Consider the following 27670-nt stretch of genomic DNA (forward strand, 5'->3'; position numbering starts at 1 on the left):
GTGTGTTTGACTGGCTTTTACATGAAATATCCAAAACATCCTCCGTTAGCTTTGATGCATGCATTAACATTCAGTCGCAATGAATACAATTGTAAATTGTCCATTTACTCAACGTACCTGTTCCATTTATCTTAAATATGCAGTCTCCTTGAGAACGTCCGCGAAAATAGTACGCTGGGTATACAGTGGAGTAAGAGTAGAAGTACGACATCTCTGAAGAAAGACACAATACAGTCATGAACTTTGCAGGGTTTATTCAAGGAACTGCAGCGTCCTAGTTAATAGAATTCCATAGCGATCGCTGCAGGCTTGTGAGGTAATTCTGTATCGCGGCCATGAATGATTGAACGGGAACGACGCTGGTGTATACATGAGGCAAGGATAAATTCATCTCTGCTTCCCCAGTAGATGGCTGACACGGCGTCTTACGTTACAAAAGACAAGGAATAATCAATATCTCTCTGACGGGGAAGCATTGACATTAGCCCGTTATGTCCTGATTTTTATTAAAAACCAGCTGTTGTTAACCCAATGCCATACCGGAGCGAAATACTTTTACGGTTGAGTAGCCTGAATTTATTTAATATTCTCAATAACAAGCAAAAAATCCACTGTTCTAGACCTTCAGGCAAGCAACTCAACCTTGAAAACATCCCAGGGATATGAGCTACGGATTTTAGGTAAATAAAATATAAGAAATTATGAGAATATATTCTTTATTTAATCCTAACAATTACAATATTTTTCTTAGTCATCGTTATCCGGTCGATTAGATTAGCAATTACGCTTTTTTTCTACCACTACCAGCGCTAATGTGAGTCAATGCAGAGTTTCACTTAAGCCCTTATAACTACATTCGGTGTGGAAATTTTTCAAACATAAAGAAACCTGAGGGTATTAACCGCCGGCCCCGTGGTGTAGGGGTAGCGTGCCTGCCTCTTACCTGGAGGCCCCGGGTTCGATTCCCAGCCAGGTCAGGGATTTTTACCTGGACCCGAGGGCTGATACGAGGTCCACTCAGCCTACGTGATTATAATTGAGGAGCTATCTGACGGTGAGATAGCGGCCACGGTCTAGAAAGCCAAGAATAACGGCCGAGGGGATTCGTCGTGCTCACCACACGACACCTCGTAATCTGCCTTCGGGCTGAGCAGCGGTCGTTTGGTAGGCCAAGGCCCTTCAAGGGCTGTAGTGCCATGGGGTTTGGTTTGTTTTTTGAGGGTATTAACCAAGGAGCGCATTACAGAAATAATTATGTGAATGAGTTAATTTGGCTAGGATTTGAATAAAAGAGCAAAGAGTAAAGAAACACGTGATTTCAGGCTGTTTTTCCGGAACTGTACTTAGACCGGAAGTAATTTTCGAAATTTGTTCTCTTAGTTTGATAGAGCTATTCAAGACTCACAGTTTTAAATCTTTCCGGGCCCTTTAGCACTTCAACTTTAGGCGCAATTGAGGAAATTGCTTAATTTTACGTACCAGGCAAACTGGCCGTGCAGTTAGGGGTGCGCAGCTGTGAACTTGCATCCGGGAGATAGTGGGTTCGAACTCCACTGTAGGAGAACTTAAGGCCACGAACACTTCCTTCCCACTCCTAGCCCTAGCCCTCTCCACCTGTTTGTGTCGGTGCGACGTAAAGCAAATTGTAAAATAATATAAAATTAATTTTACGTTTTTCGTAGTATGCAGATTCCTACTTTGTCTGCTAAGAAATATTTTCAACATTAAAATTAGGGGAGCGTGATTAGCTCTGTGCCTTAGCTGTTGGCTTCCCTCCTGGAAGGCTGAGATTTGAATCGCGGTCAAGGCTGTGTCGAGTTTTTCACCTTATAAATCACGTCGCGTCTGGAAGGGCTGTCGTTAAACCCTCCGGCCAAAACCAAAATGAGCCTGGATGGCTCCAGTGACCCCAAGAAATAGCTGGGATAGGCTGAAAATATTCAAATCAGGAGCAATGAATTAGTTTCCTTATGGGAATTTAATTTTGAATATGAGAGCCTACACGGCATATATAGCAAGTGGTGAGACACATCTCTGTTAGTATATCGTCGCTGCAATAGACTTATCACAGGCTTGCAGTGGTGTCAGGTCGGCGGATGCACAGTGGGTCTCACTATTATAGTCTCTCACGTCAGTCTCAGAGCATTCTCTAAGCAGACTGGCACAATCACGTGACGTTCAATGTGTGACGTGCGGGCCACGGCGTATCTTTCTCGCCGGCCTCGGTCTCGGCCCACACGTAGCCACGGCTGGTGAGTGGTCCAAAAGCTCTGCACTCCGACCGGCCAACCGAGCAGGGAGGAGTGGCCACGGCTCTACTGCTGCCCTACGCCTCTGTATTCGGGAGACCGAGAGGGGCTGGTCCCTACCGTCGGCCATCCTGAGAATGGTTTTCCGTCGTTTCCGATTCTCCTTCACTAAGGCGAATGTCGGGCACTTCCTAGTATAGGCTACGACCGCCAACACACTCACTTTGTCCGAATATCTCCTTCACCACATTTTCCTGGTCTGGCCTGGCCTGGGAAGCCTGCCGCCTCCTTCAGGGACGGAATAAAAACGTTTAAGTAGTGGTAATAGTAGTAGTAGTAGTAGACCGAGCTCGATAGCTGCAGTCGCTTAAGTGCGGCCAGTATCCAGTATTCGGGAGATAGTAGATTCGAACCCCACTGTCGGCAGCCCTGAGGATGGTTTTCCGTGGTTTCCCATTTTCACACCAGGCAAATGCTGGGGCTGTACCTTAATTAAGGCCACGGCCGCTTCCTTCCTATGCCTAGGCTTTTCCTGTTCCATCGTCACCATAAGACCTATCTGTGTCGGAGCGACGTAAAGCAAATAGGAAAAAAAAGGAAGGAGTCAGACACTTCGAATGAAGGTATCGCGCAAAGAAAGACAAGGGCCACGAAGAGCGTGTAAATTAAATCCTCCCAAGGATTCGCAAACATAATACCGCCGTGATCGGAAAAGTACAAGAGTTGACCAAGGAAGGTCGGATAGGTTAAATTAAAGTGAAGAGCCTGGCAGAACTAAGTGGAAGCAATGCCACGACTCTCACATAAGGACCCCGTGGTAGCCAAGCCACGCTCGCAAGTTAAGAGCCCCTATGGGAATCATGCACGCTATTATTATTATTATTATTATTATTATTATTATTATTATTATTATTATTATTATTATTATTGCTTCTTTGCCCTTTCAGTCTCTCCCCGAACATTCGATATGGGTCGATAACGCTGTATTGGATGGAGTCATTCTTTGTTTCTTTCAGTATCGCCTTGAATGTACGAGAGCAGGGTCGTGGACCTGCTCAACCTGGCAGACTACGCTGTGTCCAAGGTCTGGGCTGGTGGTTGGAGGAGGCTCAAATTGCACAGGTGTCCCTCAATCTGCTAGACCATGAACAGACGCCAATACATGAGGCCTACGAGGAGGTGTGCCGCGACGCAAAGGAACTGAACCTTCCCGTAGTTGGCTCTGAAATTGTCGGTCTCGTACCCCTGAAAGCTATTCTGCAGGTAAGAATGTCCAATACTAGTAGGCCTACTATTGATGTACATGCACAAGATAGTCTAACAAACTCATTGCTGCCTGAATCATGACCAGACTGTTATTATTGTCATTGATTATCCACACCTCTTCCCTGAAGTATCAGCACTCAGAATCGTTCAAAATTATCTCTGTTCATTAGAATTACCCTCCAATAGGACAGCACGAATTACTTCCTGCGCTGATGCACGGAAGGGGACAGTAGTGAATTTTTTGCCGAATATATGTTTCGTTTGTCAAACCGAGACCATCCTCAAACATCACAAATTAGTAGATGTAAGTTAGAAATGTGTTGCATGCTAGAGCCAGATATTTCATCGAGTAATAGGTTAGATCCCAAACGATTTTCGAGTATTTTCTTGTCAGCACAACTGCTTCATCATAAGATTTGCATAGGTATTTACGGTAACTTATGCAGTAGTCTGTTATAACCCCTACCATTTATGCAACTCCTACTTCACAACTGTAGAACGGGCTTAATACTAGTTTGCATTCTGAAGAATTATTGCATGAAATTCTCGGCCCTTACGTATTATTTGGCCAGTGGAAGAATATTTCGGTCTAAGTTAGAATATATGGCAAGAGATACATTCAAGATTATCCTAACATCCTTCCAGAATAATGAGTAACATTAAAGGGAATTAATAATATCATCGAGAATAATACCTGATTGTTGGTGGTGTGTGATATTTAAATATAAGAATAGTGATCCTTTGAGTAATCTCTTGTCGTGTCATGCATGAGAAACACAGCTGTGAATCTTTATTGATAAAAATTATTCGGGATTACCTACGTTGATGATATTCCAGTATTTTCCTTAAGGCAGTGAGGAAATCTCCGAGAAAAAAGAACATGCCGTAAGTAGGAAAATTCTATAAAGTTTACGTGGCTCACTACTCGCTATTTAACAGCTCATGTCGTGGAGCTTATCCTAAGAGGCTCTGACCAATGAGTGATCAAGTCTCAAAACAGAAATATACATGCACTGTAACATTCGAAGGTCTAGGTCCTTGGCTCAATGGCCAGCGTAGAAGCATTCGTTTCAGAGGTCCTGGATTCGATTCCCGGACGGATCAGGTATTTTAATCACGTATGGTTAATTCCTCTAACTCGCGGAATAGGTGTTCAAAAGACCTTAATCAATGTGACTTTATGAAAGCTCTTTTTGGACAAATTTGAGGCGTTAGCGTGTCTCTTCCCCTCTGTGAAAATTGAAGGGATGTTAAAAGTATTCTTTCTCCATTATTATTATTATTATTATTATTATTATTATTATTATTATTATTGTTCCTAGCCTTTTCCCAATCAGCTTTTTCCGCCTTCTCTGGTCACACTATTTAAATATCTTCTACCTCGACCTTGTCCTTGCGAATTTGTGATTTCTCTAGATCCTTCATGACTCGAGTTTCCATCTCATTTCTTGTTGTACCAGCACCGACCGCTTTAAACTGTTAGCCGTTAGACTCTATGAGTAACATATCCTCCAGGACTCTTTTTCAGATGTCCATACAATCTCTGATGCTTCTCTTGAAGTATTTTCTCTTGAGAAGTTACTCTAAGAGACTGATATATAACACAGTTACGGAACCTGTTCAGGATGCTTCTCCCATGAGCCCATCGCAGCATTCGTATTTCAGCAACTTGCAGTTCTTGCTCTTCCCTTGTCTTGGTTGCTCAGCATTCAGTTCCGAATAATAGGCCTAAGACCGGACGAAATATCATTTTGTGTAACATGCCCTTAATGTGTAAGAGCATCTTCGTGTCACATAAAAATTTTCCGTTGACCGTAATTTTATCCAGCCACTATTTATTTTAATGATGACATCTTTATCTGCGCCTCGACTATCCTGTGCAACTCAACAAATATCTCTGAAGTACGTAGTTTGAATGACCTTATCATTGTTGATATTCAACCTTTCACTTATCCGGTCATCTATGGACAAAATGCAGTGCATATATGTTTTGAATTTTTGTTCTGGATGACGTCCACAACTTTATAAACTGTCCCCACTTTGTCTTCTCCCTTTTCTTCCGGCAATCCATATATAAATAAGCATTTCTTCCTGCGTTCCTGATTGCTGTATTCTATTTCTATCTTCAACTTCAACATCTCCTTTTCCATATTTCTTATTTTCACTCTGAGTAACACAATTTATCCCTCGTTGTTCCCCTCTTTGGTCGTTGTTTCGTCCGTTTTTTCTGGATCCATTGTCTCATATTTTCGAATTCCTTCACTTGTTCCTGTATCATGTTTTAATCTGTTCAAACGGGCAAACTTCTTCCACAACCTCCTTTCTACCCTCCTTATGACTTCCACATATTCCCAGCTTATGTTACTACTTTGTACTCGCTTCGGCGGTACATATACTAACTAGCAGTACCATAATCATCGCTGTCACCAACATCCAGTCACCCTTTATACCCAGTTCCACCTTAACTCCCTCTCTTTTGGCTGTTTCCTTCTTCCTTCTTCTCTGCCATCTTCCAATAATTACCCGATATTGTTCCACACCAATAATCTTCCTCGTCACTCCGCTTCCCTCTTGCACTCATCACTGACACTCCACTCCCGCTCTACCGGCACACTCGACCCAGCACGTATGCACTCGATGCTTGCTTAGGCTAGACTGATATTTTGAATTGTTCCTTTATTTTGAAGAAATGTGTTGTCCGTGGGAAAAGACACTTCAAGGGTCAACAAATCTTCCTACAACACAAGGGCGTCGGTTCCAGCAATATTTATGTGTGAACTGCCAATCAAATATCTCGATCCATGTCAAAACAGCGCCAGTCCTGTACTGTAGCCTGTTTGAAAACCGTATTGGTAGCATTTGTTGCTTAGACTGAGACCCTTCTGAATAAAAGATTTTCTTTTGGTTTAGTTCTGCAAACTTAAGCACATTTACCTCCAATACATTCTTGAAGTTGTTCAACTAACCTTGAAATACTTCCCATTTTTAGCCAGAAGCACGTCATCAGCAAACAGCATATTCTATGTTGCTTCCTTCTGGATACGCTTGGTTCGTTTATCAATGATTATTATAAACACGCGGGAGTTAAAGACACAGCTTTGATGCAGCTCAACTTTAACTGCAAATCTTCCAATGGTTCCACACGTACTGCGTATCAATATTTGGCATTCATCGTAAATATCTGGGACGATCATGATTTTCAGACGTGGGCAATTCTTTCTCACCGTTCACCAAGTCTGATCACGAGACACTTGACCATACATCTTTCCCAGATCTATAGAACCATATGCATGCGGTACTTTTGTCGTAAGAATTCTAAGGACAAACATACCATCCATTATACAACTGCGGTAATGAACTCGAACTGACTCTCTCCTAGAGATTCACAGCATGGCAGAGTAATTTAATCTCTAAGAGGTTGCCACAGTACTAGGTATTATTATTATTATTATTATTATTATAAACGGTGAACTCCCAACTCGCGACATTATATGCCACTGAGCGATTACTTCGATATTATGGTATGAATAGCAGTGCCTATAGAGTCCATTTCATTAGTATTAAGTAAATACGGGAAAGTGGTAGAACACAGGGACGAGGAGTGGTCACAGCAATACCCCTTCAAAGTACGCAACGGTATACGTGCTATTAGAATGGAGTTAAAAGACCCAATACCTTCCTTCTTATATATTGAAGGCTTTCGTGCACAGGTTATTTATGACGGCCAAACTAGAACATGCCTTGCTTGTAATTCGCCCAGTCACTTGAAACCAGACTGTCCGCTTCGCCAGAATCGCTTGGCAGAGCGAAGAAATGTAAACAATGACACACTCACACCTGTTAACTCCTCCGTCAGTGAACTAGACCCCACTATACCAGTTTCCCCATCGCTAAGCGCGCCACACAACAACGCCAGTAAACAAGCACCGTGGGCAGATATACACAATGAGGAAAACACAGCACACAACCCGGCTATTGATAGGAATGAATTTCCTTCGGTCACGGAGAGTCAGAATAAACGTATGAAGACTGAGCTGGAACATAGCATTTCCAAATCCCTACCTCCTGAAATCCATGAACAAATTAATGCAACTAAAGACGTGCCTTCCATATCCTTGGCCACAGTGAACTCCACGCCTGCCCAGGAGTCTGTGAATTACCTGATAGATACTCCAAGTACCCCTTTAATTCTGGATCTTAGCCAGACCACGAACAACGCATCTCTCCCCTCTAGGATGGAAACCGAAATTATGGGCAGTGCAGATACACCCGATCGGGACTTACTAGATACAGAAATGGCAGAGGAAGGTGTGGAAACTGAAGCGTGTATTGGCGAAGAGAAGCAAAGTAAGATGTCTTCACCTCGAATGAGAAACATAAATAAAACACACAGTACGTCATCCACGGCGGCCAAAAGCTTGAAGGACAGTCAACCATCACATACTTCCTTAAGCTATAGGGACCCACGTCTACATACAAGAAAGAAGAGTGCCGAGCGGAAAGGGTCTAATTCTAAAGCGTCTGTACCTAACTGACTGCACCAACCACTACCTGTCGTATCTATAAATAACCGTCTACTTAAACATGAATACAGCTTCTTGGCATTTTGCTTTCCCTCTCTGTCTTGTTATGGTGAATCTTCTTACAACTTACGCCACCCTTAATATTAATGGAGCAAGGAGTGTTACAACTCAAGCGCTGCTTAGTCGGTTCGTGAAGGAATATGATATTGACATCTTATTCCTCCAGGAAGTTAATGAGACAAACTTCCATTTCTTATATAACTATGACTATATAACGAACGTAGGTGATAACTTCCGAGGAACTGCAATAGTATACAGGAAAGGAATTCAGCTCACTGATGTCATCATGGACCCTACGGGAAGGTTTCTGTCTGCCACCTATAATAACACACGATTGATAAACGTATATAGCCCATCCGGGTCACAGTACAAACAGGACCGAAACCTATTATTTACAAATGAAATAGTGCCCCATTTAGTGACACCTGGTCCAATTATTCTAGTAGGTGATTTCAACTGCACTCTTCACCCACGAGACCAAACAGGTACTTTTAACTTTTGTCCAGGCCTTCAGACACTAATACAGTCTATGCAGCTCAAGGATGTGTGGCAGCAGCTACACGGCTCACATGTCGAATTTACATTTTGCCGTGGGGAGTCGAAATCCAGGATAGATAGGATGTACGTATCGAAGGCGCAAGTACAGGTCCTCGATAGCTGTAAGGTGATTCCCGTCGCCTTTAGCGATCACCACAGCGTTCTAGTTATGATGAAGACAACAAGGAGTGACAGATGCATCGTGGGGAAAGGAATATGGAAGATGAATAGGTCTGTTTTCAACAATACTGAGGATGTCCAACGTTTCACGGATTGTTATCACCAATGCAAATTAGCGCAAAATCGCTATAGTAGCGTGATGGACTGGTGGACATATAAACTTAAACCTGCCATTAGAGCTCTCGGACGGACAATAGCGTATGAGCACAACCAGGATACAAGTAGGAAAATTGAATTCTATGACAGAGTTATGTTTGATCTGCATCACAAGGAACAGCAAGGCCAAAATGTCTCTTCTGCATTAAATTCTATTAAGAGAATTATTTTAGGTATTAAAGAAAGCAGCCTAGAACAACTCCATCAGCACGTAAAAGGCACTTCCCTCATCGAAAGAGAGAAAATCTCTCTCTACCACATTGCCAAAATTAGACGGTCAGCCAATAAGCAATTTATTAATCGATGGGATAATGGTAAAGGGACAATATTTACTACAAAGGAACAGCTCCTTGCAGAAAGTGAGAGATATTTCCGTGAAATGTTTGCAGAAGACAGCATCTCAGAGTTCGATATTGACAGATATCTTCATCAACTCCAGAGTCATCTAGAAGGAGATGATATCGCACATCTTACTAATAATATTTCCGAAGAAGAAGTGAAGCGCGCGTTAGACCATACTGCATCAAATAAGACGCCAGGCTATGATGGGATCCCTTATGAATGGTATAAGAAATTTTGGAACATTATTGGTAACGACCTGACACAAGTTATTAATTATGCCTTCAGTCACAACATAAGTGATTCATTTGCAGAGGGAATTATCATCCTAATTCCCAAACTCTCCAGTTGCACGTATATCAGTGACTATAGACCTATTACAATATTAAACACCGACTATAAACTACTGGCCAAGATTTTAGCGAACAGAATCAGAACTATCCTCCCTTCATTAATTACTAATGGACAGGTTTCCACTATACCTGGAAAAAACATCTTCCATAATCTCCTGGCAATACGTGATGTCATCATATATCATTCAGTGTGTGACACTGCTTCAGGAGCTCTGGCTAGCATTGACCTCAGCAAAGCCTTCGATAGGATAGCACATTCTTATCTTTGGAAAGTTCTACGAAAGTTTCGATTTCCAAACCGTATCATAGAAACAATACAGTGCATATACCACAAGGCATCCTCCCGAGTTATGATAAATGGATTTCTCTCAGCAAAATTTTCGATACACAAATCAATTAGACAAGGCTGCCCATTATCAATGGCACTTTTTGTTTTAGCAATAGAACCCCTGATTCAAAGTTTGAAAAATTCTTTAACCGGATTAAGTATTAACAACGAATGCTTCACAGTACGCGCATACGCGGATGACATTACCCTACTGTTGACCAGTGACGAAGATGCTAAGCATGCGCAAGAGACTCTCGAGGCCTTCTGTACGGTGTCTGGGGCACAAGTGAATTATAGCAAATCCTCATTATTGCTGTTAGGTTCAAATGCCAATCGACAAGTATTTGCCAGCTCCCGGATTCCAATTGTTAACCACTGCAAGATATTGGGCATTACCTTCAGTAACGATATTTCGGAGACGATCGAGTCTAATTGGACTTCTGCTCTAAACACCCTACGCTTTCAGCTAAAGGAGGAACTTTCAAGACGACTCAACATTTTCCAAAAAGTTTGGCATATAAATATCTTTGCGCTGTCGAAGCTCTGGTACCTTGCCCAAATTCTTCCCGCCTCACATGTCATTTGCCAACGTGTTGAAATGGCAATTGGATTTTATCTATGGAAAGGATACAGATACAGAATAAGAAGAGATCAACTTCATCTTACTGAAAAGGATGGTGGCTTGCGCCTAATTGCAGTCGAAAAGAAACGCGCGGCACTCTTTCTGTCTCATATCATTAGAGCATTGTACTCAAGAGGAGATGTATTTGACAGTGCAGTGCTCAATTTGTGTGTAACAACAAACCTGCAACAACAAGATCACTTTAGAAGCTGCTTCCGGAACGCTCTCTCCATTCTACAGCAACTTCCAGAAACAGAAATTACAGGTGGAAAGTTGGATAAAGCTAAGAATATATACAACTTCCGATTGAAGCAATCTAAATGTATTCCACTCGTACAACAGAAATACCCACATCGTGACTGGAAGCAGATCTGGGAAAATATTTGGAACAAATGGATCCCGATTGAATGGAGGGTATCGCTCTACATATACACAAATGAAATCATCCCGACGGGTGAGAAATTGAAACGGCATGGACAAGTATCTGATGATAAATGCCTGGTATGTCATCAGACGGACAGTCTCGTGCATCGAGTTACCACATGCGGCAATGCGGCACTAGTTTGGAGATGGACACTGAACGCTATCTACAGGATATCAGGGACAACAACAACCAGTGACAGAGTGAGAGAGATGCTGAATCTGGAACTAAATCACGCACAGAACGAGAGTAGAAACGCTTGCATATGGATAACAGCCGGAGCCATTCACTACAACATCAAGGCGTACGCTCAGCATACAAGTGTGACTTTACCAGGATTTCTGGATCATCTCAGGAAAGAACGATGGAAGATGGTCAGGCAGAAGTGTCTTCAAGAAGCTTTTGGAACACATCTTTTTAAATTCTGAGTGCTTCCTGTTATGTCCTTTGTGTAATATCTGCCAATTTTAGGTTAACTGCAGAGTGTTTTGTGGTGATAAAACTGTGTACTGTTCAAGGATTTGGATAATGAATGACAGGCATAATTAAGTTTGCTCCTAGTGTGCAAAAGGAAAAAAAGTTTTTGTATGGGTTTTTTTTTCTGCTGTGAACGACTTGATGTTCTCCTGTCTTAAATTTTAATTTATTTGTTTAGATGCAACTTATCAACGTTCTGTTTGCCGAATTAACCTAAGTTTGTTCTAATATTTTTGTTTTAAAAACAATAAGAAGTTTGTGTATCTCGTTTAGTATGTAAGTAGTGTTTGATATTGTCAATAAAAAGCAGATTAAAAAAAATAGCCGATATACCAATATCGGTACTAAGTATGAACTTAATACTTGTTTTCCCCACTCACTCTGGGAGAGTATTTAAATCGAGAGGTAGGAACATAATCTTAGACAAAATATATTTACTACATATCCCACACGGGCTACTGACTACGGATAACCCAGGCATATAATGCGAATTAACAACAACAAAAACAACATACCGTTTGCATTAATGTGCATAGCGCGGCTAATATCAAATTGTTACTTTTGTAGTTTAAGTTTGCATTAAAAAATAATTTTTTTTTGCTAGTTGTTTTACGTCGCACCGACACAGATAGGTCTTACGGCGACGATGGGACAGGAAAAGGCTAGGAGTGGGAAGGAAGCGGCCGTGGCCTTAATTAAGGTACAGCCCCAGCATTTGCCTGGTGTGAAAATGGGAAACCACGGAAAACCATTTTCTGGGCTGCCGACAGTGGGGTTCGAACCTACTATCTCCCGAATACTGGATACTGGCCGCACTTAAGCGACTGCAGCTATCGAGCTCGGCAAAATAATTTTTAAATCACTCTTACTAAATACACAATTTCTTCTCTACGCAGGAGCAAACTCTATTACTTCGCAGTATTCTATTAGAAGTGTTCTAGGCATGAAAAGTGAGCAAAATCGTCTCTGTCTTCTCACAGAGGAATCCGCTGTTCAATTCCAGGTCAATGCTCGTGGATTTTTGAAATGAAACGATACGTCAATTCTGTTCGGATTTCAGGTAGTTCTGGGGTTCCTTGCCCATGGGCATGTCAAAGTTAAGTACAGCTGAGAGCTTGGTTTACGATAAATAATTCATGAATAGCGAGAACAAACAATTTCGAAAATAATAAACTGAAGTGTCTGGAATTATGTCGTCGTGAATGATCAGTTCAGTGAGTGATATAATGCATTTAACAGCACGTTCATCAATGAAGACTCCACTTGAAACTCTTTACAAAGGCATTCTGTAAAGGCTTTCAAGGTTTTTCGCTAAATAGGCAGGGACTTTGATGCATGGTACATTCACTTGGAGTGTCGACACTCAAAAGAATAAGCAGGAGATCAACTGTGCTGTTCAAAATCCTTTTCCACCAGGGCACTCCAAGAAACTGAAGAGTTATGGATCGTTAACATCCATCAAGTTTCTCTCGGCGGTCTGTTTCATGAAGAACCCGTAATTCTTTTTTTTCGCCGGGCTGAGTGGCTCAGACGGTTGAGGCGCTGGCCTTCTGACCCCAACGTGGCAGGTTCGATCCTGGATCAGTCCGGTGGTATTTGAAGGTGCTCAAATACGTCAGCCTCGTGTTGGTAGATTTACTGGTACGTAAAAGAACTCCTGCGGGACTAAATTTCGGCACCTCGGCGTCTTAAAAAACCGTAAAAGTACTTAGTGGGACGTGAAGCAAATATCATTATTATTATTATTATTATTATTTTTTTCGCTAGAGTTCACAACAGGGTCATCTGTCAATAGGCCTATCCTGTGGTAACCACTTTATTTCCATTTAACAAATGTAAGCTACATATATTCTAATTTGTTTATTGTATTAATGTCTTGGGACCCCCTTGGATCCCCTTCCCTAAATATTTAATTGAAACATGCCTGAACTAATTAGGATTCAATTGAAGGCATTTGTGATTTTTGGCAGCGAAACAGTATTTAACTCACTCGTAGTGGACCTGTAGAGTCCTGTTGGAAGGTTTGTATGAATAACATTCTTACTCTGAGATACTTAGCTCCAAAATGGGAGACGCGCGCATGGTTCTTGACATTGCAAGCAGCCCGCACGTGCTCGACCTTGCAAGCATCAGTCGCCAGTCTGAATCTCACCTGTTAACATGGTGAGACTGTTATCATTGCAACATCGTATTTTCTTATATAAAAGTTCTGGTTTCACCTTAATGGTCGTGTGGACAGTCATAACTTCCGCTATTGGCGTGCAGAAAATCTTAATGGTGTTTTTGAAGTCCCTCATTGTGATAGGAAGATTGGTGTTTGTGTGCTGTTAGTGAAAGACGAATAATTGGACCTATTTTTTCGAGACGACAGTAAATTCAGAGAGGTACCAAGATGGCATTTTGATGCCGTTATTCCATGAGTTAACGGAAGAAGAAAAATTGCGTGGGTGGTTTCAACAAGATTCAATTCCTGTTCATATAGCAGAAGATTCCCCTCTTAAAATCTCGGAAGTGTGATCAGTGCTGATCTATTTCCCCCTCGTTCTCCAGATATAATATTGTGTTAATTTTCAATCAATCAATCAATCAATCAATCAATACTGATCTGCATTTAGGGCAGTCGCCCAGGTGGCAGATTCCCTATCTGTTGCTTTCCTAGCCTTTTCCGAAATGATTTCAAAGAAATTGGAAATTTATTGAACATCTCCCTTGGTAAGTTATTCCAATCCCTAACTCCCCTTCCTGTAAATGAATATTTGCCCCAGTTTGTCCTCTTGAATTCCAACTTTATCTTGATATTGTGATCTTTCCTACTTTTATAGACGCCATTCAAACCTATTCGTCTACTAATGTCAATCCACGCCATCTCTCCGCTGACAGCTCGGAACATACCACTTAGTCGAGCAGCTCTTCTCCTTTCTCTCAATTCTTCCCAACCCAAAATTTGCAACATTTTAGTAACGCTACTCTTTTGTCGGAAATCACCCAGAACAAATCGAGCTGCTTTTCTATGGATTTTTTCCAGTTCTTGAATCAGGTAATCCTGGTGAGGGTCCCATACACTGGAACCATACTCTAGTTGGGGTCTTACCAGAGACTTATATGCACTCTCCTTTACATCCTAAACACCCTCATAACCATGTGCAGAGATCTGTACCCTTTATTTACAATCCCATTTATGTGATTACCCCAGTGAGGATCTTTCCTTATATTAACACCTAGATACTTACAATGATCCCCAAAAGGAACTTTCACCCCATCAACGCAGTAATTAAAACTGAGAGGACTTTTCCTATTTATGAAACTCACAACCTGACTTTTAGCCCCGTTTATCAACATACCATTGCCTGCTGTCCATCTCACAATATTTTCGAGGTCACGTTGCAGTTGCTCACAATCTTGTAACTTATTTATCACTCTATAGAGAATAACATCATCCGCAAAAAGCCTTACCTCCGATTCCACTCCTTTACTCATATCATTTATATATATAAGAAAACATAAAGGTCCGATAACACTGCCCTGAGGAACTCCCCTCTCAACTATTACAGGGTCAGACAAAGCTTCACCTACTCTAACTCTCTGAGATCTATTTTCTAGAAATATAGCAACCCATTCAGACACTCTTTTGTCTAGTCCAATTGCACTCATTTTTGCCAGTAGTTTTTACTTGCGAGGTAAACTGAAAGAAAAAGTAGACTACATCGAACAAATCCTCACGCATTAAAGGAACCGAAAGAAAACATTATGAACGAAATTAGAAACATTACAGTGGTAGAACGCACTCGTGTCAGTCAGAATGTGGTTACGAGGTACAATGCCTGTATAACCAAGGGAGGATGACACTTCCAGCATCTTTTATAAGGTAAGATTTCTTATAAGATTGTATACACGCTTAAAGCAGGGTGACCGCGCCCGACATAAGTTCGGCTGAGGCAGCTGCTCTAGCGCGGAGTACTAACACCGTGCGTTCGGTCTGAGTTTATAAGAAAGACTCTGTATTTATGTAAAAAATACGAAGACATTGCAAACAAATTTATTATGACAAGTGACTCTCGTCGAAACTAATGAATATAACCTTTAAACAACAGATCTAACTTTACAGGTGAGTACTAGTCAGGCACCACCAGATCCATACAGTAGTAGTTAGATCCTGGGTTAAAATGGTACGACCGAGCTCGATAGCTGCAGTCGCTTAAGTGCGGCCAGTATCCAGTATTCGGGAGATAGTAGGTTCGAACCCCACTGTCGGCAGCCCTGAAAATGGTTTTCCGTGGTTTCCCATTTTCACACCACGAAAATGCTGGGGCTGTACCTTAATTAAGGCCATGGCCGCTTCCTTCCAGCTCTTAGCCCTTCCCTGTCCCATCATTGCTATAATACCTATCTGTGTCGGTGCGACGTAAAGCAACTAGCAAAAAAATAAAATAAAAATGGTACGATACCAATTGGGTCTGATAGATGCAGGTACCCACAGATTGTAGAGGTAGAATGGGTAATGGCATTTGTATCTATTGATTCTATTCTATCCGTGACATCACGTCGGTATTCTAGTATCATTTCCCAACAGGAAGTGGATGATAGTTTCACACAAGAATTCATGAGAATTCAGCACCAACATCAAAGAGTGTAGGAGTTTGCAGTTTGCTTGCCAGAGAAGTACAGTCAACCTAAGGCAAATTTCCTGCCAGTAATGTGGGCTGAATTCAACGCCACGACCGAAAGAACTGCAAACAGCTGCGAATAATTCCATACCAAGTTTAGTACAAGAACGGTTTTCTTAACTCGAGTCAAGAAACTACCTCCACGTGTCTTATGGTAATCCTAACCATGCATAAAACTAGAAGTAAAATGCTGATCATTCTTACATGATATCAATATAATTATAATGTAGGCATTAGTAAGCACAAACCGTGTTTCTTACGTAATACTGTAGGGTAAACCTACCTTATTTCGTGACATACTTTATTTCGTGATACGCGACATATTATTGATCCTGAAGTAAGGTAGGCGTTTTACACTGAGTTCCAACAGTCCTCAATACATAGCAGGAGTGCTTTTACACGGGGAAAATATTTTGAGCGGGAATTGCAGCTGGGTGAAGTACAGGCAGTTGATTGTTTGTTGTGTGGATGGAAACACGCTACTTGTTGGTCTGTTCCTGTGTAAAACGTTATTAAGGTAAGTTGGTCAAGTAATTATTCAGACAAGTATTGCACTTATATTCTCTAAGGAACACACTTATAATATCAGTAGCCAGAGCTGGATTTAAGTGCGTTATTAATGAAATAATTACTTAGGAAAATGACTTCGACTCTTATGTTTTGTGTCCATTTCAGACATAATGGCTCCAGCGTTAAGCAAATGTGTGAAGAAGGAAAACAGCAACAAACCCAAAGAAACGGGTCTTGTGAACAAAGAAGACAAGCCTATTCATCAGTTGACCTTCGGGGACCACTTCAGACAGTTTTGGAGGAAAAGTGGTCTATACAAAAGGCTGCTAAACATTTCACCGTTCCGTGGAGTACTCTAAAAGAAAATATGACTATTGGAAAAATGGGTAGACCGTTTGCCCTTACGAATGAACTGGAGATTAAGTTCGTTATTTTCATAGTAAAAATGCAGGAAATAGGGATCGGTCTGAACGTTAACCGAATAAGACATGTTGCGTATGCTATGGCTAAAAAACGACAAAGTTCCCATTCAGTGAAGTGAAAAATTGTGCAAGCTGGAAATGCTGCAGGTGAATTCGGCCCACTTCTAATCATTTTTAAAGGAGTGAGAATGTCAGATTCATTGACGAATGGTGCCTCCCTAACGCCTCAGTAGCCCTGTCACAGAGTGAATGGATTAACAATGAACTTTTCTTAAAGTGGTTCAAGGAATTTATTCGAGGCCTTGGTGTAGAAATACCTGTGATACTGATAATAAATTCCCATATCCGTCACGTGACACCAGAGGTACTGGAAATTGCATCCAAGAATGAAATTATCGCTGTGACTATTCCACCGCATACCAGCCACACGTTCCTGATCAGGCCAGAGCTGCCAACACACATCGAACTACACCTGTTTCTGATCAATCCGGAAAATCCACTACACATATCACTACAGTGAAACCGGTATCTACGGAAAAACAGAAGACAAACCAGAAAAATGATGACATCTGCGCCACCTATAACAACAGCTACAGTAATGGGAAGAATAAAAGTCCTTGGATTCAGTGTTGCTTCTGTTTGCGATGGTTCCATGAAAGTTATCAGTCCATTGATTCATCTGATGCTGTTGTATTTATGTGTATGTTTGTATGTTTGTATGTAAATGACACATCTCCTCCTAAACCACTGGAGCAATTTCAATCAAATTTTGAACACTTATTATTTGCTATCCGGAGACGAGCACTGTGGGGGTAAGCCACCTCTAGCCCCCCTTAGGAGTGGGGGGTTAGGGGGGTCAGGTAAAAATAATCGAAAATGGTGTCGAATCCATAGTTTTTGGGGTCGCTGAGGTGAATAGTGACACTCCCGATTTTTTAAAAGTCAAAATTCTGCTCCCATTTGGGTGGGGGGTGAGGGGGGACTGATGATGAATGTATGTGTGTAAATGACACATGTCCTCCTAAACCACTGGAGAAATTTCAATCAAATTTTGAACACATATTATTTGCTATCTGGAGACGAGCATTGTGGGGGTAAGCCACCACTACCCCCCTTAGGGGTGGGGGTTATGGGGGTCAGGTAAAAACATAATATAAAATAGTGTCGAATCCATAGTTTTTGGGGTCGCTGAGGTGAATAGTGACACTCCCGATTTTTGAAAAGTCAAAATTCTGCTCCCATTTGGGTGGGGGGCGAGGGGAGACTGATGATAAATGTATGTGTGTAAATGACACATCTCCTAACCCACTGGAGCAATTTCAATCAAAATTTGAACACATATTATTTGCTATCTGGAGACGAGCAGTGTGGGGGTAAGCCACCACTACCCCCCTTAGGGGTGGGGGTTAGGGAGTTCAGGTAAAAACATAATCGAAAATAGTGTCGAATCCATAGTTTTTGGGGTCACTGAGGTGAATAGTGACACTCCCGATTTTTTAAAAGTCAAATTTCTTTTCCCATTTCGGTGGGTGGCGAGGGGGGACTGATATATAAAATTAAACGAAAATAGTGTCGAATACATAGTTCTCGGGTTTGTCGAGGTGAATTGTACACTCCGGATTTTTAGTATCAGGAGACAAACCACGTGGGGTTAAGACAGCCAAGGAAAGCTTAGGGGCGGGGGGGGGCAAGGGGGTCAGATATAAAAATTAACGAAAATAGTGTCGAATCCATACTTTTCAGGGTCGCTGAGATGAATAGTGACACTTTGGATTTTTTAAAAATCCAAGTTCAGTCCCCTTTCGGGTGGGGGCAAGGGGGGAGTAATATATAAAATTAAACGAAAATAGTGCCGAATATATAGTTTACGGGGTTGCCGATGGGAATTGTACAGTCCGGGTTTTTAGTATCAGGAGACAAACCACGTGGGGGCTAGACAGCCCAGGAAACCTTAAGGGCGGGGGGGGGGGGGGCGAGGGCGCTGAGATATTAAAATAATCGGAAGTAGTGTCGGGCTCGCTGAAACGAATAGTGACACTCCGGAATTTTCAAATGTCCAAGTTCAGCCCCTTTCGGGGTGGGGGGGGGGGGCGATGGGTGAGTAATATATAAAAATAATAGAAAATAGTGTCGAATACACAGTTTTCGGGGTCGCTGGGATGAATAATGACACCCCGGATTTTTTGTATCAGAAGACAAACCACGTGGGGGTAATACACCCCAAGAAACCTTAGGGGCAGGGGGGCAAAAGGGCTCAGATAGAAAAATCATCAAAAGTAATGTTGAATCTATACTTTTCGTGGTCGCTGAGATGAATAGTCACACTCCGGAATTTTTTAAAGTCCAAGTTCAGCCCCATTCGTGGTATGAGGCGATGGGAGAGTGATATATAAAAATAATCGAAAAGAGTGTCGAATCCATAGTTGTCGGGGTCGCTCAGATGAATAGTGAGACTCCGGATATTTTATAAGTCCAAGTTTATCCCCCTTTGGGATCGGGGCCGAGGGGGTATTGATATATAAAATTAATCGAAAATAGTGTCGAATACATAGTTTTCGGGGTCGCCAAGGTGAATGGTACGCTTCGCATTTTTAGTATCAGGAGACAAAAATACGTGGGGGTAGGACACCCCAGGAACGCTTAGGGGGGGGGGCGAGGGGGTGAGACATATATATCATCGAAAGTAGTGTCGAATCAATACTTTTCGGGCTCCCTGAAATGAATAGCAACACTCCGGAATTTTGTAATGTCCAAGTTCAGCCCTCTTCGTTGGGGGGGGGGGGGAAGATGGGGGATTGATATATAGAAATAATAGAAAATACTGTCGAATACGTAGGCTTCGGGTTCGCTGAGATGAATAGTGACACTCCGGATTTTTTTAAGGTCCAATTTTAGCCCCCATCGTAGTGGGGGAGATGGGAGAATGTTATATAAAATTAATGGAAAATAGTGTCGAATCCATAGTTGTCGGGGTCACTGAGATGAATAGTAACACTCCCGGTTTTTTAAAACTCAAAGTTTGACCCCCTTTAGGGGGGAGGGTAATGAGATATAATAATAATAATAATCGAATATAGTGCCTAATCCATAGTTATCCGGGTCACTGAGATGAATAGTAACATTCCGGATTTTTTAAGTCCAGCCTCACCCCCCTTTGGTATAGAGGGTGAGAAAGGGTGAAATAATAAATTGTCAAAAATGCCCCCCTTTGGCATAGAGGGTGAGAAAGGGTGAAAAAATAAAGTGTCAAATATGCCCAAGGTAATAGACGTGTGTATGTTTCAGTATGACTTTCAAGTATGACTTACTACCTGGAAAACACACTGTGGGAGTAAGACGCCCCTAGAACCACTTCGGAAGCGGGTGAAATATAAAATCCATATTAATAAATAGAAGACAGTTTGGCGCGATCTATATATACTGTACTATACATATATAAATTAAGGCATAAAAATGAAAACAGACGTGAATTAATGAGACCATTCTAGGCATCCTAGAAACTTAAAACGTGGTACCAGACAACCTGATGACTTCAGGATCCCTAGAAAAATCTAAAATTCTCAAAATTCTCTAAGAGGGACACGTTGGGAGTTTTCAAATCTGCATAAGAACACAGTCAGTGATATTTATCCTGAAGGATGACCTATACGTTTCATGGGTTTAAAGGTTTCCTGAAAGTCCTAATTTTTAACACCCTCCCCCATATCAAGATGGCAGCACAATCTCCCAGACGAGTTAGAAAATAGAAATTTGGCAAAGTTAAAGCTTTTTACCTGTAATCGATGGAACATTTACGAGATGTTTAAAAAAATAATATTTTACCCCCCAAAAATATCGAAATATGGAGGCAATTTTAATGACGGTGCAGACTTTCCTTTCGAGGTGTTTGGTGGCTAGACGGTAAGTCGTATCACAAAACGGATGGCACAATCTCTGTTCAATTTAGAGTGATCTACAACTTTGATCCTATAACTTTTTGTTGTATATCTATCCCTTATGTTATATTTGGCTCTATTTCTGGAATTACCTAAATTTTGCACTTTGTACACGTAAATTGATGGTTTGATTCACTTATAGGAAAGATGGGATCATCTAATTCTACACGAATATTGGCCCACCCAGCCAAATTCTATGTTTGAAGCCGTCGCATAAGTATTTGAAAAGTAATTCACTGTGTGAAAACCTTACACAAATTTCACCCTATTCAACGGTTCTAAAATAATCTTGCCTTTAAATAGATGAGATACGAGGAAATACCATAGGGCCAGCCATTTAGATAGCTAAATGAGGCAAGAGTCGTCTTTTAATACAGTCCGTTTTTCAATATGAATGCACCGTTTAGCAGCAGTTATTCTGTAAACGAAGGTGAACATGCATATACTTCCGTATGCCGATCTACATTTATCAATTTAAGTCGATTTTTATCGATCTAGAAAGGGGTGTGTCTTACATTGTAATTAATACTTTACAAATCAAAAGTGACTCTCAGCAGGAGGGCGTCTGCTGTTGTAATCAGTACTCCCCACATCGACCTTAACTAGCAATAGGAATGGGGTAGTTCTCCAACCCCTGTGTACCGTTGTAATGTATAATTCCCTTCTTAATTTCACTAGCAGAAGGCAAGGGAGCGTGCATTTTTTAAAAACTCTTTTACCTGATTCTCTTTATCATTAGGTATAGGTGCACCTGATTATAAACAAATTTACCCATCAAAATGTGACTGACGTTACGCATAGTGAATTGCGGCAGACAAGTGGACCTGTCGTTATCATCACAACTCTGCTACTCGCACTTCACATTGGAAACAACGTCTGCGGACCTCCCTATGCTTTTTCTGGGGTAACGCCAAGAGATTTGCAGTTAATTTTTTTTATTCACTTCATGTACTGCAATTTACTTCGATCCGTATACATTGTAGAATACCGTAGCGAAGCACGGGTACATTTGCTAGTAATAATAATAATATTTTATTGTTATAACCTAAGGTTTTAAAAATAATGAATTGGAAGTGACCGAGCTCGATAGCTGCAGTCGCTTAAGTGCGGCCAGTATCCAGTATTCGGGAGGTAGTGGGTTCAAACCCCACTGTCGGCAGTCCTGAAGATGGTTTTCCGTGGTCTCCCATTTTCACACCAGGCAAATACACGGACGCTTCCTTCCCACTCCTATCCCATCGTCACCGTAAGACCTGTCTCTGTCGGTACGACGTAAAGGAGCTTGCAAAAACAAAAAAAAAAACAAAAACAAAAACAAGACAGAAAAAGATTTGGAAGTGATACAGTGGTAAATAATCTGCATGTATGTATGTCTTACATTTATATATAACAGAAGAGAAATCCTGTACATACATTTGGAACACAAATGATAGCAAATAATATTAGTATAATAATAAAATTAACAATAAGAATATCTAGAAAATATTTCGCCTATGGCCTTCATTTAAATGATGATGATGATGATGATGATGATGATGGTGATAAACAAACACAAACACTATCCACAATCTTGACTGATGTTCCATGGAGGACGAAATTCTGTTGGCTGTAAACCAGTTTGAAGTTCAAATGTAAAACATAAGATGACAACGAAGCATAGAGGCGTGATGATACACTGTGTTTCCCACTGCAATTTCACTTTTTTAAAATTTGTTTGTTACCGGTACATCCTTATTCTGTGGAGGTCTTCAATTACTACTACTGAGATTATTCTTCTTTTATCCGCTAGAAACAAGATAATGGATAATTGGTTAGTCACAACGTGTGTGTACTAAAAATTCAATTTTTACGAAGAAGGTCATACGCACTTTGTAACTCTAATGGTTGTCGAGGAAATTATGCTTTTGCGTGTTAAAGCACACGATCAACAATAGCATTAAAGTGATCTCTGCAGTGATGTAGATTTACTGTATCGTATACCGAAGTTTTATACAGCAGTGTGTGTGTATGTCTTCAAAGGAAAACGAGCACGTCATCAATGTGAGTAAAATATCTGAACTCTCACGTCTGGAGATGGATTGTACTTCATCTCACCATCTCACGATATAGAATGGGCTGCCTTTCTCCAGGAAAGTTTTCAATAGGCGTTCGCTAGCCGTTCCATATTCTCCTTTATACATAAGACTGATGAAATGGATCATTTTATTTTCCAGCGCGTAGTGGTCTCTGATTACAATCACTATGAAAACAGTATGATTACGCTAGGTACTCAGCACAATTGAATCGAATATTTTATCTGTAATTCACCTCTCATTTTCGTTTCACGCGAGAAGCTGGAATTTCCGATGTGGAGTCATCGTTCTATGCACAATTATCCTAAGTCTAGTATATGAAGTGGATGTGGGATCTGAAAGAATAATGTAGAGGAAATTCAAAGATTCTGGAAGTGTGTGTGTGTGTGTGTGGTTGGGATATCACTACTAGGACACTGAAAATTAATATTAATTTAAGACACTTTTTCTACGTAGATTTTCCGCAAACACTAATTTTTTCTGAAGTTTCTCAATATAGTTTGTTACTCATTGGAATACGAATCATTTTCTGAGTAGACGAACAATATACTGTAATATATTGTTGTGATGAACATGTACCAGTTTAATAATGGTTCCTGAATATATTGTTTATTTATTTCATTTTATGAAATACTACTTCTCATACGGAGGCTGCCTTGTGACAATGCGTACTTTTATATTAATTTCTAGAAGAAATTTCTGGAGATTTAGATAGTAACCTACTTATAATAATCATTTCTTAGAATTATTAATTAACCCCTTAAGGTTATGATGGCAATTTCCGTAACGTTGTAACTGGCAGACACATCTGTTTTCATAAACGGGAATTGCTTTTCTTGCTCCAATCATCAGACCCACTATATCGAGTTCCTCTAGCTGGTATTTATCTCTGTAGTAAGGAAATGTTGGTAAGTAAATATTCCTTTTCTCGAGGTTGGCATCTGAGGGCTGCGACTTATGGCTTTGAAACCTCTCTTCTTACTTTTGAAGGCATTGATGTCGATCCTTCTGTGGCTTCCGTTGTCCGCTGAGCCATGAAACCTTGAAACCATGGTCTTTCAGTGTTGTCGCAATCATTAAAGAGCGGATGTTATGATGACGCGTATTTTTATAAAAGTTCACCATGAGGACAAGATTCCAGAACATGCGCAAGTGTTTCAATCTCCTTGAGGCTGAGATCTTCTCGGAACCGACCTAACTGCAGAAATATTTGTTGTCATCTTAAGTGCCTCACGCCATTCACTACATGACAAGCCTTGATAGTCTTGAATCCAGGGGTTGGCAGGAGTATATTCGTTGTATAAACATACACCTTTTCCTTTCTGCTGCAAGTTACACCACTCACTGTTTTTCTTAGTACTCTTCTCAGTCAGTTATTTCCAAGCGAGGATGTAGCAAATTGTCAGATGGAGGGACGCTGAGGGATTGTAACGGGAAAGTTATTTCTACTTTCAGATTTCTTGTAGCATGGATGTATTCGTCACCTTAGCTGAATAGTTTTTTTTTTACAAGTTGCTTTACGTCGCGCCGACACAGATAGGTCTTATGGCGACGATGGGACAGGGATGGACTAAGAGTGGGAAGGAAGCGGCAGTGGCCTTAATTAAGCTACAACCCCAGCATTTGCCTGGTGTGAAAATGGGAAACCACGGAAAACCATCTTCAGGGCTGCCGACAGTGGGGTTCGAACCCACTATCTCCCGAATACTGGATACTGGCTGCACTTAAAGAGCTTAATAGTACATTGCACATGTTAATGATCAAACAGAACATTCTCCATTAGTTTTTGAAATCTTCACTTGAGAAAATGAAAATTCGAACGTAGACTTATGGTTATGCGTAGAAATACACCAAGTGTAGGGTATGGAAAGGTTGTAGATTTGAAAATAAATTGAAAGGAAATTGAAATATTCTGGGAAAGTTTGTATGATTGGGATATCACATATAGGGGCATAGACTGAAGAAGGGTATTAATTTCAGAAATATTTTACATATAGTTTCACGCAAACACACGTTTCTGTCTGAAGTTTCTCAGTACAGTTCATTGGAATGGTAATCATTTTCTGAACAGATGAACAATATACTTTAACATATTATTGTGGTGAATTTGTGTCAATTTATAAATGGTTCCGGAATATATTGTTTATTTAAATATACTTTTCAAGCATTCTCCATTAGTTTTTGAAATTCTGTGAATGTTGACATTCGAATCCAGTCTAATAAAAACTGCAACATTATATACAAGTCCATACTGTAACGGGGCCCATGGGAGTAATATACATACATTATGTGTAATAGTGCTAAGAGAATATCTAAGAATAGTTTCCCTCAAGTAGTAAGATTTATGCAATGAACTAACTATCAAATTAAGAATGGAGGCCGTGGTCTTAGAAATCTCCAACAAGCATTGCTGAGTAACAGGATATTGGGCAAAGGGAAGGATGCTACATAACCTGGAAAGTTAAAGAAAAATGTAAGGGGGAATAAGGGACATAAGTGAAAATAGATCAGAAACCAATATAAAATTTAGAAATATATATATATATATATATATATATATATATATTGAAATAATAAATCAAACCTCTGACAATTTACATGAAAGGAGGACTATACAAATATAAAATTTTTCCAACCACTTACACGGATTACACATTCATTATATAAAAAAAGAGATAAGATATCCAAGAGAAAGAAAGGAAAAAGAGAAAATGCCGCAGGAAAGGAAAGGGACAAACAAGGAAAGGATGAATACTGCAATAAAAAGAGAAACCCAGAACGACAAGAAAGGGAAGATGTTCAGTTAGCAAATTCAAGTATACCAGCTGAAAAATTATCTGAGCAAAATGCAAATACTATATGCAGGTCACCACCACTTCCGTTATCACACAGATTAACACTAGGTATCGTAGTTCTACAGCCGAATAATCACAATGTAGTTCCATTAAACCAGTTTCACAATACCCCGAAGCACTGAACGAATAGAAGCGTGTGTACAGTAGAAGTCGCACAGTTGCCAATACACCACACGCACACTTCAAAAGAAAGTTGTTACGAAGGTCGTCAATGAAAAGTTTTAAATACAAAAGGGGCAAGTGAAATTTAGGCCTGGAAATGCCATGCTCCCAGTTTAATTTTGCAGGGAAAATCTGTCCCAATGCAATTAAAAATATTTACAGTAAAGAAATCAGTTTGTCATACCTCATCATGAAGCAAATTGAACTGCCCGCAAATGAAGACTTCTGGGCACATGTAATTAAGGACGAAGTTGACGTAGGATGTTGCTCCCTCCACAAAGGCCTAAGTCCATCTCAATATTTCTAGAGGAGGCCAGGTATTTATAGTGTGGAGTATAATGAGAAATATATCTGGAAGATTCCAGAGATTAGTGAAGCATGCGCGAATAAACCAGGCGGTCACGTGACGTCAGCCGGCAAAAAGGAAGTTAGTTTATCAAAGATGGTGAAGATGAATAGAGTAGAGTTCATGCAAAGTATGAAGTATGCAAGTACACAGAAGTATGCAAGTTCCAGTTGGAGAAAAAATGCAGTTTATATCATGATGAGGGTAAGTCCATACTAATCGTAGAAAAGAGGTTATGTGCGTGGCGAATTTCATAACAGTAGTTGCCGATGAAGTGAAGAGTCCGTTACAATACACGCTTCGAAGAATTCTTCAAACAATATTACAGTTTCAAAAAAAAGTTATAAATATTCTAGACATGATATAGGCTTTTTGGACTAGTGCCGTGTCAGGAAAATAAGGCAAAATTCTTTACGTTTCTCAGAGAACTTCGCTCCGCGTCTTCAGAAGAAAATCTTCAATAATCAAGGTTTAAATTTAGCCGTTTGTAATAGGAAGAGGTACGTTCATTCGCCACCAGATGGTTCACCATACGCTGGCACAGCACTAGCATTCCAAGTGGCAGCTAACGGCACCATCTAGAGTCGGTCTGTAAGGGTGGGGTGGTTGACATCGTCAGATTCAGGTGCGGGGATGAAGCTCTGGCCGACAGGTACTGGTCTAAAGAACATATAAATGCAGAATCTGTGGAGAAAATGAAGGTACGAATGTACACGGAACAGGAAGAAATGAGAAGGAAGAATTCGCCAAGAGAACTTATTGAACGAAAGAGGGGGTGGAGAAATATTAAACCAACGAGAAGAAAAAAAGCATTGCATGAACTATCTCAATAAATATGGTGTATTAGTCAAAGATTGCGAGTGCCGGATTTTATTCTGTTAACATTGTAAATGGAATACTTTTTCCACAGCTTCCCACCGAGGTATATTCGGTCATTACGGTATTGTTTGTTTACCTATAAGGTTACAATCCTTGACTTAAAGGGTTAAAAATCGATTCGTGTGCTATAATTAATGACATATTAACGACATATCTTCCACACTTCAGTATTGCAACTACCACTTATATGCTGATGATCTGCAGATATACAAACACACCACTACAAACAATTTACATGAAACAGTTCAGCACATTAATTCGCATATTGAAAGGCTTACCGATTATGCTAAACACAACCACTTACTCCTAAATCC

General features: G+C 40.7%; 1 protein-coding gene across 1 annotated transcript in view; it reads left to right on the forward strand.

Moving 5' to 3' along the window:
- The window catches only part of LOC136875479 (formimidoyltransferase-cyclodeaminase), a 209270-nt gene that overhangs the window by 85250 nt on the left and 96350 nt on the right, over nt 1-27670 (forward strand). The window contains exon 5 of the mRNA XM_067149026.2: nt 3266-3512. Coding sequence (XP_067005127.2) covers nt 3266-3512 — 247 coding nt within the window. The remainder of the gene's footprint in view (nt 1-3265; nt 3513-27670) is intronic.

The sequence above is a fragment of the Anabrus simplex genome, chromosome 6 (assembly GCF_040414725.1).
Source record: "Anabrus simplex isolate iqAnaSimp1 chromosome 6, ASM4041472v1, whole genome shotgun sequence".
Classification (NCBI taxonomy): domain Eukaryota; kingdom Metazoa; phylum Arthropoda; class Insecta; order Orthoptera; family Tettigoniidae; genus Anabrus; species Anabrus simplex.